This window comes from Prunus dulcis, chromosome 4 (genome assembly GCF_902201215.1).
Source record: "Prunus dulcis chromosome 4, ALMONDv2, whole genome shotgun sequence".
In the NCBI taxonomy this organism is placed as follows: domain Eukaryota; kingdom Viridiplantae; phylum Streptophyta; class Magnoliopsida; order Rosales; family Rosaceae; genus Prunus; species Prunus dulcis.
In genome coordinates this window covers 2,773,021-2,789,923 of record NC_047653.1, presented here as the reverse complement: position 1 = coordinate 2,789,923, position 16,903 = coordinate 2,773,021, and the positions used below count along the sequence as shown (strand labels likewise).

Genomic DNA, 16,903 nt, shown 5'->3' with positions numbered 1-16,903 from the left:
CGCAAATACAACCCGTTTGCCAGGTCTAGTTTTGGCAATGAAATTTCATTCCGTTAGACCAAAAAGAAAAAGAAAAAAAATTTATCTATGTGTAATTTTAAAGGTCCGGTGATTGCTTTAATTCACACACTCATGTATTTTGCCAATCTTTTAATTGGGTTTTATTATTATTGGGCTTAATCAAAGGTATTGAGAAGGAACTAACTTTTGACTCTTCCTTTACTAAGATAATGATACACAACTAAATTTTTCTTGAGGAGTAAGTTATATATCAAGCCACATACACAAAAGTGACTCAAATGTAACAAACCACAACCCACAGGGTGCATCTTCCAATATCTCCAAGGGGGGCGAACATTCTGGTTTGCTCCACTCGATATATATCAAAGATGCTCCAAGATCTAAAACTCCACACTGCAGGTGCCAAACCACATGTAGTGCCAGTGGCATCACCAAGATGTGCATGCTCATCCTTATGCGCAATTACCAGACGATAATTATCGAACTGGCCTGGCCAAAGCAAAACAGGCATCTGAATTTACTGACATCAACAACTCTATGACAGCAACCTCATTTGGACGCTGGACCTTAAGAACCGGTTCTGTTAAACCTATTTGAGACAATCTCAAAGGTTAGTGGCAGCTAATTACACAATAATAATAGATTACAAAAAACAGCTAGCACTTACCAGGTGAAAGTTTTCGCCCTCTATATAATTCTTTTGCTAAGGGATTGGCAGCCCAATGGTTAACAGCCACACTGCCCAAAGGTTGGAAGCCCACTATCTTACCATCGGTTGACAGAACCACCTAAATTTTTCCAAAGAGTATGCAGAAATGTTAAAAACATTGAAAAGGTACAAGGAGGATAATCAACAATAGAGTAATAAGCCGAGAGCTACATGATCATGATTTTCCCAAATACCACATGATGGCAATGATATGGTACACCAGCATCCTAAAGATGTAACCTATAAGAAATTTCTCCATATAGGTGGTCACAATATCTTAGAAATAATTGTGAAGGAGAAAGATAACCAAATTGAATGGTGGCTGAAAAAACACATGAAAGTAAACTTTTACACACAAGTTACCTGATAACTAGCGATATCTTGTGCTGATGCTTTCAAGTCTTCATCAATTTTCTCTGAAGAGGAAGAAAAAGTTGACATGTCTTCCCTGTTGGACGAATTTTCAACTACCATCCTCAAGTAATTTGGTACTTTACCAGTCCAAGCACCCACATCTGTTTCCATCTTGATCTCACCCGGCCAACCCAGGGCATCTTTTATCTTTTTGACAAGTGAGACGCAAAATGCTTCCAACTGTCCAAATAAAGTCCCAAATTCATATTTTTCTCAGACCAATTAAGAAGCAGAGTAAGATGAGGCGAAAAGGTAAATCTTTATTTTTCATTTCATATGCAACCTGCTTCTCATTCTCCCATTTTTGGAAGCCTCCAGTGAAAATTGTTCACAAACTAATTATAGATAGTTTATTACATAATCCAAAATCAATTTGATTGACATGATAATATCATCCTCTCGGTGCATGCATACCTTCACAGCATCCACCGACTGATATAGTGCACCATCAACTTCAGATGATGGAAAAGACCTGTCTTCTCTCAAATACTTTGCACCTTTATGTGGATAGGGAAAACCAAGTTGGCCAAGGGCACTGATTGTAATGAGAAAAATTCCACTTGCAAGGGTGACAGATAGCATTCTTAACAAGAAAGAGCCCATCTGAAATAAACGTAACCAGTTAGCATTGCACCGATTTCAAATTCATTATCCAATCTGAACTCAAGTGATCAAAGGGTCCCAGACATACCTGCAGTAATTGCAATCTGGGTTGAGAACAGATCTAGTAACAAAATTTTACATTTGTTTTACAAAAATCTTCACATGCATGCTTCAGGTCTTAAATGATTAAATTAACCAAGAGATAAAGAAAACATATGCACTGAAGTACCTTCTTATTTGACAAATTAGTGGAATTTGCAACAACACCACATGATAGTTGCTTATCCGGCATTGTGTAAAGATCTTCGTAATACATATCTATTATGTCCGCCAATCCAACCTACAAATTTTGTAAACCAGAGTCATAATATTCCATAAATCAATAGTTCACAACTGAGATTAAGTTACACTACACTTAAATGCTAAAGAAGCAATTGTTAACGTGGCTCTATCATAAATAAACTCCTATTATAGGAATGAGAGGAGGGGAGAATGAAAATTCTTTATCACGTACATCATCATCCTATTTCATATAGATTTGAACTAGAAACCTCATTACATGGACACTTAACATGTTTAGCATGTCTTCAGTATCCAAATTACAGAGACCATGACAAGAAACACTGAAAGCAAGAAGACTGAAGACAAGGAAAGAAAAAAGTACCATTTGGGAGTGTGTCAAAAAAACTTCACACCAATTTTCTGCAGATTTTCTCCAGCCTTCAAATTTCACATCTTTATGTTGATTAGCATCAATTTTTAGCCGGTAAGCAGGAACATGCTCACTAGTCCAAGAACTAAACTCAGGACCACCAATCTTTTCCAATTTAGAGAGTGCAGTTGGTGTCCATCGATAGTACTTGGATTTTGTTTTTACAGGCTTAAAACTTCCCTTTGTTAAATTAAAATTCTTCAGCAAACTCTTGGCATTTTCAACTATCTCATCTTCAAATAGTTTGTATATGACAACTGAGGAATCTTTTGATACAGTCCTTTTAGGCTTTCGGAACCAGCGGACCAGATTACTTTTAGTTTTGCCCATGAAATCTTCAAGAAATTGTCTTTCAGTGTTTTCAAGAGCAGATATGCACACAACTTCTGCGAGCACAGACATAATCCGTTCATCCGATGAACTAAGGGTGAAGGATGGAGGGACCTGCTGATACGAAATGCATAAGAGAACTGAACCTATCAGTATCACATGGCACCTGCAGGACAGAGATTATTATGATATTACATTTTACAAGAAAGTCATGCAGGTGTAAAATTCCTTAAGCAGAAACCATTACAAATAAATAACAATGACAAACCTCTCTTGGGTTCTCCAGATCCTCCATATTCCTTTCTGTTCCAGGTCTAAAGATAACCAGTTCGAAGTTCCAAAGCAGTTGTAACACTACTTGTCTAAATGTCATGGAAAGTATGTTTCTGGACGTAGCGGTTGACAGCATATCTTCTGTGATGGACCTTCTCAGTTTACCAGCTTTTTCTTTAACTTTTCTAGCAGGCAGAAACTGTAAAAATGTCAATTTCAAACCAGCCATTCAGAGAAGAAAAAATCAAAAGGACATTGCATGCTTTTTATGAGAAACAAAATTATAGATATAAATGAACTGACCAGCCGGGTCGAGACTGTGCTGTGGGGGTCCGAATGGCCCGGGAACAAGGTCTCCACAACCATAGCTGGCATGCCCGAGCTGATATGCTCGTCGGCGGCTTGTCCTCCATCGGCTGCAGCTGCCGTCAGAGCCTGCTCGAAGTCGACGGCGCCGACTAAAGCGAGACAAGCCGAGTCGTTCTCGTACGTCCTTACTCCGGGAAGGACTCTCTCGTCGGAATCGGCCACGGCTTGGAGGACCTCTTGCTCTGTAAATGGGACATCTTTCTTCGCAGAACGGGCGAGGGTAAAATGGAGATTTCGAGGGGTTCCGAGGGTTTTAGTGGACAGGGAGTGACGAGCTCTTAAGGGAAGGAGAGGATTGTAGAGAAAGACAGATTGAATGGACGCCATTAGTGAGTTTGAGCTCTGAACACGGCTTTAGGGTTTTTGAACGTTGGGGTTGAGAGGTTAGGGATAGTGATTTCTTTTCTTGATTTTAATTTGAAAATGGGCTATATTTGGGTCGGGTTTAATTTAATCGGATCCTAAGTAAGAAACGGCACGACGTCGTTTCGGTTCCCGCTTGAACCGCTTCGTTCTCCTGGGCACATTTTAAAGCGTTTCTCATTCACAGGTGGAGGGGAAACACTTCGATATCCAAAATCTGCAACAATAGTTAACAAGTCGGCTGGTTCTTCATCGATTTCCGTAAGTTTTTCCTTCTTTCTTTTGTTAATGGTTTCTTTGGGGATTGATTGATGCAATTTCTGCATGTATACACCTGTTTGGTTGCCGAGAAACGAAGAGGAAAAAGGAAAAGTAGTTCTTATGTACACTTTAGGTAATTAAAAAAAAATTAAAATCCGAAACTTTATGTGCTTCTTGTTCTGGATGAAGAAAACAAGAAAAATAACAAAATTTGGGAAGTGATCGTATGAAATTTTCGCGTTTCTTTTTTCTTCTTTGTGAACCATAATCTGGTAGTGTAGGGTTTAAATTTTCAAAAGCAAAGAAAGCAAATTTTGCCATTGGACTGATTATATTTATTAAAAGTGATCTGAGTTTACATTTGGATTTTTTTTTTTTTTGGTATGTTTGTGCTAATTTTGTGTCGAACGTAATCGTAACAAATTTTGCATTTCTTTTTATTTATTTATTATTATTATTTTTATTTTTATTTTTATTTTTATGTTCAATTATGGGGATGAGATTATGCTGAGCCATTGTAAAAGGCTGAAATACTTGGCTGTGGCTGTGAATTAAAGGTGGAATTAGCAACATTCTTGTTTAAGCACTAACTTTCTTCCATAATGATGAGATATTGACATTAGAGAAAGGATTTGAGCAATGGGGAAGAGGAAGTCATCGGCAAAGCCGCCTCCTAAGAAGCGGATGGACAAGCTTGACACCGTCTTCAGCTGTCCCTTCTGCAGCCATGGCACCAGTGTTGAATGCCGCATGTGAGCATTTTATTCAATCTCATGTCTGATTTATGAGTCTGTTTAACCGTATGTAAAGGAATGCATAGCCCAGAAACAGTTTGGGAGGTTCATATTTAGCGTCAAGATTCTAGATTTTCTAGTCTTGTAACTCATTTTTATTGTTTATCTTACCTCAGTGACATGAAGAACTTGATTGGGGAAGCTTCTTGCAGAATATGCCAAGAGAGCTTCAGCACTACTATCACAGGTCTGTTCAACACTTGGTACCTTTGGCAGATTAATGCTTGTTCATGTATTTTGAAATCTTATATTCCTTTTCGTTGGAGTCGATTTTTAACTAGATAATGTTTGTCACTGGAAATTTGGGATAGTAAAAACACAGCCTGTGGGATGATATTGGGTTTAGCCACCTTTAATCACTGATTCACTTTGGCTAAGGAGGATATGAAGCACTGCTGGGTAAACCATGGCTCCAATCGGGGACTGGGCTACTGAAAAGCAGTCTCAAACAGGGAAATGTGGGATGGGCGGAAAAAGCTTGTCTTTGTTTCACAGAAAAAGGACTAAGGAAATTTCGTTTCCGTAGTGGTGATGCTGGCATCAGTTGACCTGATTGAAAATTATATGAAGGGCAATACCACTAGCCAAATCGCATTAATGCAGTTTATTTGCCCTTCTATCCTACGGAGCAATTTAAACTCTTAGTAAGTCTAGGCTAGGGCCCAGGCAACTCATTCTAGTCTCCCTGAGGTTTGGTAAGCATTTAGCTTAAGGGGGGGCATGGCGAATCGCTGAAAGACCCTCATTTCAGGATCAGATTATGAGTTTTGTGTTGCCATATATTCTACTTATGTCTGCCCTGGAAACTTGTTATGACAATGTAATTTCTTAGAATTGTATGCAGTTTTTTTATTTTTTTTTATAACCAATTCTGATTTTCTTCTTGTATTTGCAGCTTTATCTGAACCAATAGACGTGTAAGTAATCTCTCTCTCTCTGTTTCTCTCCATCTTTTTCACACACTCATTTATGTGAGAGTTTTAACTCCGCAGCTATAATTACTCATGCAAAAGTTGTAACTCTGCAGCTACAGTGAATGGATCGATGAATGTGAGAGAGTTAACAACCTCGAAGATGATGGTGAAGGTGCTTAGGAGAAAGCCAGGTTGATGGGAGCTTAACTATATCGGGCGAAATCAGTTTGTATTGAATAATTTGCTAATCCATCTTGAAACCATGCCTGTCATGCTCTTTAAATCTTTAGAGATTCCAATCCCTATGTAATGCAAAATATCACTATGTAACTTCTATGTGATGGTGATGCAATGCAATATATATGATGTATGATAGCTTCTCGTTTTTTGGAAAAAATGGGGGCTGAAGCTGAAGGCAAACCTAACTACAGACCAACCTAACATGATGGATGATGGATGATGCATGATGCATGATGCATGATGCATGATGCAATGGTGTGGTGACCCTCTCTAATGCATTTAATTTAAGCACGCTTATGAGAATTGTAGCCCTCTCTAATGCAAATGTTTCACTTATTATTTGTCACGGGAAATGCATTTGTTTCCTTTTAAATGCTAAGTTATTACGGTCAGCAGAGCCATACGTCATCATCGTCATGCCAAACTCTCCACTCTTAAGCTTTGGGTTTATGCATGATCCCCTTATCCTGTCGCTGCTATTGCATCAGATTTCTGAGTGATTGTTTTAAAATTTAAAGGAGGATAAAAGAAGAAAGTACATAAATAGATAGAAGGGTCATATTGCAGATATATACCATTCAAGGACAACATAACGTCTACACAATTTGCATAAATGTTTGAAAACCAAGACCAAGATAGAATAATTGTGGCAATGGTGTTCCATCCAACCTATTCCAGTTTCGGTGACAATTAGTTATAAAATTGTACTGAGCAGAAGTTAGAATATGCTCCAGCGTCCAGAACAGTCTAATGCGGCATTCCGTGGGAGGATGAGCTATTCACAGTATGTCCATAGAGCAAAAAATGAGCTTGACTTTGGAGTGGAAGAAAACGGAAGACCCTCGACAAGTGAAGTGAAAATGCATGACCCCCGCCGCCGCTTAATATAAACTATCAACTAAGGATGAGCATGCAACTTATTCACGCCCATCAAACTTCTTTCAGTTAAGTTAGATAGTAGCCATTGACATTTTCGACAAGATAGTCGTATGGTGCACCAATCCCATAGTCAAATGTCCCATTTGTTGCTCCCCCTCGATTTGGAGTGTAATAGACATTTCCAACACCAACCTTCTCGTTAGCTTTGGCCCTGCCCTTGACACAGCGCTTGTTATCCGAGGGGAACTCGGCAGAAAGCCTTCCCATCTGCTTCTGCAGATCAGCTACTGACTCATTAGTTAGCTTCCCCTTGGAATTCTTCTTCCCATCAACAAGTTTCAGTTCCAATCTATACAAGGCACAAGCATCACACTTGTTGATCTCATATTCGTAAAGGTGCCACTCAAAATGGTTCAGGGGTTGAGGATCCATATAGTAGGATCTCTTCAGCCCTCCAAATTCATTCATCACTTGCTTCCTCGACTCATGCCAACCTCGTCCATTGTAATCTGGCAATGACCTCTGCTTTCTGTTACCACTCTCAAAAGCTCTTCGAGGCTTATCAAAAAAGAGCCACTCCCTAATTATCTCGCCCTCAAGAACCAAAAGATCAAAGAGTTCTGAAATCACAAAGATTGATCAGATAAAATTCACAGTGAAAGAAACTCATGACTTCTATAGAATTTTCACAACTCGAAGATTAAAAACAGTATATAAAAAAAACAATGCACTTACCAGGTGCATTCCATGGAGACTTTGCAGTAGCAGCTCCCTCACACTCAGGAATACCGACATCTTTTCCTTGTGCTTTCGCACTAAGAGCAGCAAAAAGTAGGCCATCCTTCAGGCCAATGCCCCCAGGTCTAAGGACCGGACCCATGCCAGGTGGTCCTTCATTCAATGCTAAAGCAGCATGAAAGCTACTGCAGTAGTCTTGCCACCAGTCCAATCCTTGAGCAGGCCTTGGGCAATCCCAAAGTGCACATTTTGGGCCCAAGAAAGCAGAGGGTGGAGGGCAAATACTTGGTAGATAAGCAGAAACATGAGGCAACGCATCTTCCCCACTCAAAGCTGTGCTATTAAAACAAGTATAGAAGTTGTGCTCAAACTCTTGATGCAATTCATACTGATGATAGTCCAAATGATTAGCCCCTTCCAAATTGTTAGCAGCAGCATTGTGAACTCCCGAAGGGGAGCTTTTGCACTGATCAGCCAACGGGAAGCCAAGTTCATGTTGCCCCTGATTCACAGTAAATCCCTGAAATATGTTGTTTACAATAACCGGTGAGTGCTCAAATACAAACTGATTGACATTTCATTTCAAGGAAATTAAAATTTATAAAGCTTATAGATAGGATAGACAGCAAAAATGAAACAAAACCCCCATAAAGGATTTTTGTAACAGTTAAGAAAAGAAAGAAGAAGAGGGGAAGACAACCTCACGAAAGACAAAACTTTCTCCAACTTGCAAATTTTGATCATTAGGCTCGGGCTTCGGTGCAGCTAATGGACTAGTGGCATCATCTTCCTCTTCACAAAGCTGCAACAGCCGGCAAATGTCTGAAGAGAACGAACCAAGACTGCCGCCCTATATTTAGCGATAAACACCACAATTTTACAACCACAACTTTTCAAACAAAAGCATAACCAAGATATTCCATAAGTTGATGTATTACATACGTGGATAATCACATATGTCGATACACAAACTTGCCGTTAAATATCTAGTTCCACATATGCACTGAAAAAATATATGTATATTGTATAGGATCATGATGCTAACTTGCTGCAAGGAAGAAGCTGGTGAGGGCTCATTTAGCTCGGCTTTCCATTCGCGCAGCATCTGATGGACTTGTTCTTCGAGGAGGACAGCATCAGTGGAGCGGCTCTCCTTTCTGGCGAATAGGAGGTCCATGAACATTCCCTGCAAGTCATCCACACGGTTCTTTGCTTTGTCCTTGAAAAGCTTATGAGAAGCAGACTTGCAATTACTCTTGGAACCCTTCCTCATCACAAACCCAGCCCCCGCTTTCACTTCTTAAACCCTACAATTCACAAATCAAACACAAACCCATGTCAGAATATCAAAAACCCATCAACAATTTTTGAGCTTTAAACAGAAACACCAAGCACTGACTTTACAGTCCCACCTCAGATTCCCAGAAGCCCTCAATAATTCAACAAAACACACACAACCATATTAAAATCAATAAATCTTCAGGTAGACTTCGTTGGAAAGTACATAAAACAAACCCAAAAAAAAAAAAACCTGAATTCCGAATAACAATCACGAAAAATCACCAAAAGTTGAGACCAAATTCGTTAAATTAATTTAACTTAAAGGAAACTAATTATATGAACGAGAGTGAACCTCTATAAACAGAAGCAAGCAAACCCAAATTGATATGAGAAAGAGTAAAGCAGTTAATCGGAGCTTATTTTCTTCCGATTGTCCAAAGAGAAATGGGATCGCAAAGGCTTGAAAGGGTTTGGCAGCAAGCAGAGGGGTGAAGCGAGAAAGCTAAAAAAGAAAGGGAAAGTGAAATATTCGACCCAAAAAGAGATGCTTACCTCCTCAAAGTGTTTGATGCCAATTTCCAATCCACACACACTTCTTCCTTTTGTGGATTTGTGTTGGGCTGAGGGCTCTCTCTCTCTTCTGTAGGATGAGTGATTTCTCTTTCGCTCTCGCTCTCACACTGCGAAAGTGAAAGTAATGCGCCAATGTGAACGCGGGCAGTGAAGAGTAAGAGGAATGATTTTGTTGGTAGGGCTTTATAGCTTCCCTATCTTGAAATGGGGATGGATCGGTGTCCAATTTACCCTCTTTTATTTTTCCTTTTCTTCTTTGTTTTTGTCCGGATTGTTTACCCTTTATTTACCAAAAGAAAGTGCCTTTTAACTTTATAAAAATAAATAATAACAAATATCTTAATAATAATAATAATAATAAGTCTTAGAATATAAGGGATGAAAAAGAAAAGATTAAAGTTTTTTTTTTTTTTCAATTTTCGTTTGGAAAGGTTAAATTTTAACATCTATAAAAAGAGTAAAATGAACTCACATTTTTACATTATATATATATATATATATATGTATGACGAGGTTGATTACTCTGTGTATACAAGATTTTTGCAAATTTCATTTTGATTAGAGTTATGTCAATAGGCTATAAATCAGTGGAAAAAAACATTAATTTGTATATTAGTAGTCTAAAGTTCAAACCGCCGTGACACTTTGTTAGTGTGTGTGTATGAAAAACCCTCCCTTCCTTTTGTAGTTTAGACAATCATTTATATATATTTTTTAAATTATAAATATTATTCCACTTATGATTAGAGTTCGACACGTTGTCACTTTGCCTCTTTATAATAAATTGCAAACCACGTCGACGGTGCTATGTAACATGTTAAAACTGAATTGGTGTATTGGAAGAGCTGTAAAGGATGATAATCTAATAGAAAAAAAAGTCGTGTGGATTATAGGTTCAATAGTAAATCAAGTATCGCTAGTCTGTGGGAGAGAAGGGAAAGACAAGTCGACCAAGGAAGGCATAAAGAGCGCATCCACTACAATCGACCAGATTCCTATTTGAATTGGATGCCACCTTTTAGATAGAAGATAATTAAAGGGATGGTTGTGCATGGTGTTATGTGTATGCTCACTACTCAAGATAATCAGCATCTTATGTTTTAGATATAATGTTAGGCTGTTAAAGGGAAGAAAAATTTGGGATAACATTGTTTTACTATTCCAATCAATTATATTTCGTTTTCACATGACGAAATATGATTGGATAAGAATAGCAAAATAATGTTATCTTCGTGACATGCGAGTTCTTCTCGTTAAAGAAGTGATAATGATACAATACAAAAACAAATAAAAAGGACTGGATTAGTAAATTGGTGAAGATACATGGGGAAATAGTTGCTGCTAAAAAGTAAAAAAGGAAACTTTATATCCGAGGAGACTCTTTATCAGTCCCAAACTTTTTTCCTTCATAGTTTGTACCCAAAAAAATAAAAGAAGAAAAGGCTGCAATTTTATTACATGAACATCATCATGTAATGCTGTATGTCCGGCATTGAAGTCAAAATGCGAGAGTATTCTTCTTTCTTTTTTCAGTTTTTTTTTTTTTTTTTTTGGTGCTTTAGTAAATATCAAAAAAAATATAAAAAGGAACAACTTCACCTGCTTTAAAATATGATTAATCCAATCAAATAGGGAATATATAAAAGCTGACAGTGACTCAATCCCATTGCCAAATCTTAACGAGAAAGATTAGCTCTGGTATCCCAAAAAAAAAAAAAAAAAAAGCCAATAAAATATGGATTTTCAAGATAAATAGCAAAATTCACTTTCCCACTGAAGTATAGGGGGAAAAGAAAAGAGAGCACAGCCATGCAAAACCAACTTGTAGGTCTCAGCAGCACCAAAAGAGTCAACAGCATAAGCTTTCGGCAAATTGAAATCATAATGAAATAATGCAACTTTTACTACATTCTCATGTCACTTTATATGACAAATGTGATGGACAACTACATCAATTGAAATTATTTAACTTTTTTTTTTAAATGATTTATTAACACTTTAAAAAAACTGTTAATTAAATTTTCTTTATTAAAATGCCCTTCATTGATTTAATCGATATAGCATATGATATGGACATGTCATATCATGCAGTATAAAAATATAATAAATGTAGCATTACTCAATCATAATATCTCTTTGCTCAAGCTGTCTTCAAATGAGAAAAAGTGTTGCATTCTAAAAACAAATTATGGGCTTGGATGTCCAACAGCTGGCCAAACTATAGACAATAGACATCTCATCTGTTTCAAATGATCCATCACTTGGATGGAACAATGATGCCAAACCACCATAGCCATCACTAGTTTGGCATCCTTTTTTTTTTTTTTTTTCCTTTTAACAATGTTTATACAAATCAAACAGAGCCCTCAAATTTTCATTCAGTTATATTAATCTACATTTGGAAACAGTGAAGCCGGTCACCAATCTGAAATTATGACCCTTGGTTAAAAGAATTAAGGGGGAAAATTTTTCCCTCTGTGAAGAGGGAAGCATTCTATGAATTAAAATTGGGTTGAAAACCAGATTTATTTTATGAATCTTGTGACCAGATCAGGCTGGTTTTTCTGTCTTTGCACCTTCTGTTTCAGCCCGCTTGAAGTTGATGATACCACTAAGTCCTCGTCCCTTCGCAAGCTTCTCCAGTTCTTCAAATTTTGCCCTAAGAAGTACTACTTCTCTTGATAAGGCTTCATCTCTTTGCTTCATTGTCTGAAAAACGGTGAACATTCTGTCTGTTATGCCCATAAAAAATTATAGGTATGGTTCTAAGACATTGTTAAAGACTTTATCACCCAAAACAAGTTATAGTGCTTCAATAATATGACAGTGCCCTTTTCTTTAACAGTTAGGTAATAGATTGGAGATAATACGATTCTGTTTCAAAATACAAGTCTAACAGAGTCACTAAAATCATCCTAGGCTATTCATGATAATCCACGAAGATTTTGTTGATACCTTAGACTAGCTCTTCCCTAAAGAGTGCCTTGGCTTGTAAGGATCATTTCATGATATAGGCCCATGTAGGCGTCTAGCTTTAATTTGGCTTTAGAAGGAAAAGCTAGATATGTCTAGTTTTATGAGATCTTCGTTCATGAGAGAGAGTGAACATCTGAGAGAGAGAGAGAGAGAGAGAGAGAGAGAGAGAGAGACATTCTCCTGTTTATTCTTTTCGGGAAAGAAAGGATAGCGATTTGCACACGAATGAAAGGTAAACCTAACATGAGAATTAATTACAATCTCCTTTGTTCATTTCCACTATAATCTAGCAACAAAATTGATCTCGGAATAGGACTTGGACTATTTCAGTAAGTGGAAAAATGTACATCTTCTGTATTTAAAGATATACAGATGAAATGCAAGCAATTTTGATCGCCAGCATTGAACAGCATTAGCAGTTTGAAAAGGATTGGAGGCTCAAAACAAGTGTTCAAAAGAAGGCAAATGTGCAACTGAATAAAATTCTATACAACTCATGAGATCTATGAAATGATTGCATGTGAAAGTTGCCATATAAATGCAAATCAACACATTGAGTCAGTATCATTTTAACGAAGAAGGTATTGCACAATACCTCCAGTTCTTGCTTGCGTAATTCCTCCTTTCTGGCTTCTGATCTAGAATTTCTTTGCACTTCAAAGATCAAAACAGCTACTGCAACCTATATATATTGAAATTTAGACATGTAAGTAATCATGGAACAAACGATACATATACAGTTGGTTTTAGTGGGACAAATATGGCCAGTCAGTCAGATTCCTAGGCACATTAAGTACCACACCACACCACACCCCCTGTGTTATATACGAACGCATCCACATAATTCCCACCTACAGAGCATGTGTAGTTCTACAAGGAAGCCATATTCTCAAAGACTCCCCAATAAGATTAGTCACCAGCTTTTTGAGTCGTTGAGTGACAATAAAGTAATCAAATTTATTTCTTGTTACACAGGGACATGCATACAATTATAACCAAGCACACATCTTGATTCTTGACTTTCATCATCTACATGCAGACTCGCAATGGGTTCACATGTCTACATATGCACATAATGAGACAAAGCCCAAATCTACATATTTATCTTTTGCTTTCTGTCTTTCTGTGTGTATTGATAAACTGAAATCAGAAATTAATCAGAATAACAAAATAGCTCTGAGAAATTGCACAACCGAGTAACTAGCAATAAAATTACCGAGAAAACAAAGAGCTCCCCAATAAGGTCCACAGCAGCCTGCACAGCCTTCTCCTCATTCAAAGGGCGAATCTCAACATCAGTTGCATGACTATAGAGCCGTCTTTGCATTCTTGTGGTGACTTGATGGTTTGCCTGATTCCAATAAATTAGACAGAAAAACATAGTTTAATGCATAGAATGAAAGTAGATTTCGAAAACAAATCAGCATGACAAATAAGTGTTTGTAATGTCATATTCATACACCAATATGCATTTACAAGCAACAAAAGTAACAGAAACCTGAAAGAACGATTCCATATAAGTAGAACTAGGAGTTCAACTCCAGCAGCATAACAGTAAGGTGAGCTATACACCATTGTCAACAAAAAATTCACAACTCTATCGAACACAAATACCCATATGTTGATTGGGATGATAAAGTAAATGCGATTTACAAGCACTATATGGGTAGCTCAGAAATTGAAGTAGCAACAAAAAAAGCTATGACTGTATTGATTTCAGAGGAAAAAATAAGTAGATTTCAAATGGGGGCAAGAATAATTTATCAACAAATGGGACAAAGAATATGTATTGTGGTCATATGTTAACGAAATATAAATGATCATTTGCAATGATATCAAATATCTTCAAGTTCAAAATTTCCCAATCGTTGCTAAAAATAATAGCAATAACACTAACAAGATATACATACCTGTGCCATGCTGACGATGATCTGGCGGAACCTTGGGTGCAACCCAGCTTGCTGTTTGAGCCTGGCGGCTACGGGTTTGCTCAGAGTTTTTAGGAGCAAAGTCCCAAGCTTCAGGAGCGGCAGTACCATGGCTGCGCAAGCCGATTTAGAAATACAATTGTTTATTCTTCTTGCCTTGGTTTGAAGCTAATAAGGATAAGCACCAAATGCTCAATCGATGGTCAGAACGCAGTTCAAAATGGGCTGCTTGTATATCATTGTGTGGTTGACTGGTTCAGAGGGTGTGTGAGTTTCTTGGAGAGGAAGAGAGCAGAGAAATGAAGAAGGTCAGAGGAAGCAGAAGACATGTGGGAAAATGGGGTTTCTTTATTGGTTTCGAATGAGTCGATTTGTAGACAATGGTGGATTGGTGAAATTGGTGATTTGGGGAAAATGGAAGCTGCAATTTTGTAGTCTCGGCTGGCTCTGACTTTGGTTTGGTTCCACTCCCATGAATTTGGACGGTTGAAAGTGAAAATGGCCTCTTTGGAAAATAAAATTTACTCAAGACCATGAAATATTTGGAATTAATTTTATAAAATGGTTTTTTTTAAAGAGAATGCTAGAAACTTTTTCATTGACTTACTTTTTTGGAGGCCATTCTCGAGGGATCTAAGCCATAAAAGTCAAAATATAATTTATGTAACCAGAAGAACTTGTGTGAAACGAAGATAACATTGTTTTGCTATCATGGACAAGCACGATCAGTCCTGATCTCTTGGACCCCTGTAGTCTAAGAGATTTATGGTCACTCACCGTTGGATATAAATTCAACGGTTCACTCATTTATGACTTGAATCGGGTAATAATTATTTATGTCATATTGCATTTATATATATCATTTTGAACTATTGGATTAATATCCAACGGTGGGTGACCACAATCTCTTGGACTCCTGTGGTCCAAGAGATCGGGACTGCAAGCACGATATGCCAAGTGAAAAATATATCATGTGTGTCATAGCGCGATTGGCCAGGAATAGCAAAACATTGCTAAACCCTAAACCTATCCCCGTTGCACACAAGTGTTTCTCCTATGTAGAACCTCCTTGGAAAAATTCTCAACCCAAATACACAAATCCACATAAGTATGTCCTTTTTATCTAAAATGTCCACCACTTGATTGATTTCACGATAGGTATGTGATAAAAACAATGTTGAAAATCCTATAGAATTTGTCAAATGTAGGGGTGCAAGTTGGATTGGAAATTCCGATTTGGACCCAAAAATTTCCAATTTTGGCAAGTCCAAATCAATTTCGAAATACATTGGGGTTTTCCGCTTAAACTACATATAATGACTAATTTTATGTTGAACTAAATATGACTTAATGACCAAATATACATAGACAAGTAATTTCATTACTCTTCGTTTGGATTAAGGAAAATAACTATGAATTTGGCTAAAAGTCAAAAATTAAAAAAGAGAAATTGACAATTCCCTTGTTTGGTAACTTAAGCGTGAAATTTATTAAATGATGTGCATAAAAAATCGTGAAAATTGAGGCATCAAATTCCCTAGTTTAATTTTCACCAAAATATGCGTCATTTCACAATTTCCATAGTTCCATTTACAAAATTCAACATACATAAATCTAAACATTGAAATCTTCAATTGCCAGAAGAAATCTTCAATAACCAAAAATTGAAATGATGGAAATCTAAATTACGTCATTTTAGAATTCTATGTAATTTTCAGTTCATTCATCAAAATAAAGGGTATATGATAACATATAAGTAATAATATATAATAAATTTTTTTCGAGTTTTTCCTATGATTTTGTAATTTTTATTCAATTTTAACATTTCAAATAGTTGGACATTTATTAAATTGTCAATAAAATTCCGAAATCTTCTAAAAACTCCGAATTTTCAGAATTAAAATGGATGTTGAAATTCCGAAATATTTTGGAACATAATTTTTATTCCAACATTTTTTAGATAGGAATTAGAATCCCTTATTTTGATCCAATCCATTCGAACACCAGCCATAGTCAAATGTCTTGAACAATTGTTCGAATTTGCTATGGAGGTGGGGTCTAATGTGTTATAATTTGTATTAAAATTTTGGAATCGCCTCTAATTTATAGCACGATTGCTTGACATGAAAAGCCCATATCGAAGCATCCTTAAAACCATAACTTCAGAACGCAACAGAAGGGAGTCAATAAGATATTAAAGCCCAATCACTGAGCAGCCCAAGCTCCCAAATACAGCAAGGCAGCCACGTCACCGATCCTCGATCCGTGGCCATACCACCCGAAACACTAAACTAACTACACTCGTTGATTACCACGGAATCAGCGGCTGTAGTCTCTTCTATATCCGCGCCATAAATTTCAAACTCGCGCTCAGACACAACCCAAAAACCTTCCACGTCATCGATCCGCAACTAAAGTAGCCCACCAAACCAAGCAGCCGTCGATAACGCAAGATGGATCAACAGCCACGATTAGTCCTCTCCCATCTCCATTTTTAACACACTGCCTTATAAAAAACCCTCCAT

At 37.3% G+C, this 16,903-nt stretch overlaps 4 protein-coding genes across 8 annotated transcripts; 1 reads left to right on the top strand and 3 right to left on the bottom strand.

The window, feature by feature from the left end:
- Nucleotides 1–189: 189 nt before the first annotated feature.
- LOC117623883 lies at nucleotides 190–3,819 on the bottom strand. Of its 4 annotated transcripts, none has more exons than XM_034354893.1 (9): nucleotides 3,366–3,819; nucleotides 3,058–3,261; nucleotides 2,412–2,906; nucleotides 1,977–2,087; nucleotides 1,836–1,868; nucleotides 1,559–1,747; nucleotides 1,094–1,324; nucleotides 689–809; nucleotides 190–610 (listed from the first exon to the last, which is right to left on the bottom strand). In XM_034354893.1, the coding sequence occupies exons 1-9, from the start codon at nucleotides 3,756–3,758 to the stop codon at nucleotides 498–500; spliced, it is 1,890 nt and encodes a 629-aa protein (XP_034210784.1). In that variant the 5' UTR covers nucleotides 3,759–3,819; the 3' UTR covers nucleotides 190–497. The 4 variants fall into 4 exon arrangements, with proteins under 4 accessions (XP_034210784.1, XP_034210785.1, XP_034210787.1 ...); XM_034354894.1 differs by having other exon boundaries at nucleotides 2,412–2,903; XM_034354896.1 differs by lacking the exon at nucleotides 1,836–1,868.
- Nucleotides 3,820–3,882: 63 nt separating this feature from the next.
- On the top strand, nucleotides 3,883–6,145 carry LOC117623885 (transcription elongation factor 1 homolog). Its single transcript, XM_034354900.1, has 5 exons — nucleotides 3,883–4,055; nucleotides 4,679–4,807; nucleotides 4,966–5,036; nucleotides 5,745–5,766; nucleotides 5,877–6,145. Exons 2-5 carry the CDS (start codon nucleotides 4,695–4,697, stop codon nucleotides 5,941–5,943), a joined length of 273 nt encoding a protein of 90 aa, XP_034210791.1. The 5' UTR covers nucleotides 3,883–4,055; nucleotides 4,679–4,694; the 3' UTR covers nucleotides 5,944–6,145.
- A 384-nt stretch (nucleotides 6,146–6,529) lies between these two features.
- On the bottom strand, nucleotides 6,530–9,631 carry LOC117623884 (transcription factor VOZ1). 2 transcript variants are annotated; one of them, XM_034354898.1, is made up of 5 exons: nucleotides 9,454–9,631; nucleotides 8,666–8,927; nucleotides 8,321–8,470; nucleotides 7,618–8,140; nucleotides 6,530–7,502 (listed from the first exon to the last, which is right to left on the bottom strand). In XM_034354898.1, the coding sequence occupies exons 2-5, from the start codon at nucleotides 8,891–8,893 to the stop codon at nucleotides 6,949–6,951; spliced, it is 1,455 nt and encodes a 484-aa protein (XP_034210789.1). In that variant the 5' UTR covers nucleotides 8,894–8,927; nucleotides 9,454–9,631; the 3' UTR covers nucleotides 6,530–6,948. The 2 variants fall into 2 exon arrangements, with proteins under 2 accessions (XP_034210789.1, XP_034210790.1); XM_034354899.1 differs by lacking the exon at nucleotides 9,454–9,631 and adding an exon at nucleotides 9,254–9,440.
- A 2,084-nt stretch (nucleotides 9,632–11,715) lies between these two features.
- Nucleotides 11,716–14,855, bottom strand: LOC117624999 (OPA3-like protein). Its single transcript, XM_034356551.1, has 4 exons — nucleotides 14,361–14,855; nucleotides 13,667–13,801; nucleotides 13,046–13,132; nucleotides 11,716–12,183 (listed from the first exon to the last, which is right to left on the bottom strand). Exons 1-4 carry the CDS (start codon nucleotides 14,487–14,489, stop codon nucleotides 12,025–12,027), a joined length of 510 nt encoding a protein of 169 aa, XP_034212442.1. The 5' UTR covers nucleotides 14,490–14,855; the 3' UTR covers nucleotides 11,716–12,024.
- Nucleotides 14,856–16,903: the final 2,048 nt, after the last annotated feature.

Excerpts from the sequence above, each read along its gene's own strand:
- LOC117624999 (XM_034356551.1), bottom strand. The coding sequence starts at position 14,489 with ATGGTACTGCCGCTCCTGAAGCTTGGGACTTTGCTCCTAAAAACTCTG. Across the intron at positions 13,802-14,360 it reads TCATCGTCAGCATGGCACAG|GCAAACCATCAAGTCACCAC; the intron begins GTATGTATATCT and ends TATTGGAATCAG. Across the intron at positions 13,133-13,666 it reads GGGAGCTCTTTGTTTTCTCG|GTTGCAGTAGCTGTTTTGAT; the intron begins GTAATTTTATTG and ends CAATATATATAG.
- LOC117623883 (XM_034354893.1), bottom strand. The coding sequence starts at position 3,758 with ATGGCGTCCATTCAATCTGTCTTTCTCTACAATCCTCTCCTTCCCTTA. Across the intron at positions 3,262-3,365 it reads GCACAGTCTCGACCCGGCTG|TTTCTGCCTGCTAGAAAAGT; the intron begins GTCAGTTCATTT and ends ACATTTTTACAG. Across the intron at positions 2,088-2,411 it reads TTTTGACACACTCCCAAATG|GTTGGATTGGCGGACATAAT; the intron begins GTACTTTTTTCT and ends CAAAATTTGTAG.
- LOC117623885 (XM_034354900.1), top strand. The coding sequence starts at position 4,695 with ATGGGGAAGAGGAAGTCATCGGCAAAGCCGCCTCCTAAGAAGCGGATG. Across the intron at positions 4,808-4,965 it reads ACCAGTGTTGAATGCCGCAT|TGACATGAAGAACTTGATTG; the intron begins GTGAGCATTTTA and ends ATCTTACCTCAG. Across the intron at positions 5,037-5,744 it reads CTTCAGCACTACTATCACAG|CTTTATCTGAACCAATAGAC; the intron begins GTCTGTTCAACA and ends TTGTATTTGCAG.
- LOC117623884 (XM_034354898.1), bottom strand. The coding sequence starts at position 8,893 with ATGAGGAAGGGTTCCAAGAGTAATTGCAAGTCTGCTTCTCATAAGCTT. Across the intron at positions 8,471-8,665 it reads CAGCTTCTTCCTTGCAGCAA|GGCGGCAGTCTTGGTTCGTT; the intron begins GTTAGCATCATG and ends CGCTAAATATAG. Across the intron at positions 7,503-7,617 it reads GTCTCCATGGAATGCACCTG|AACTCTTTGATCTTTTGGTT; the intron begins GTAAGTGCATTG and ends TTGTGATTTCAG.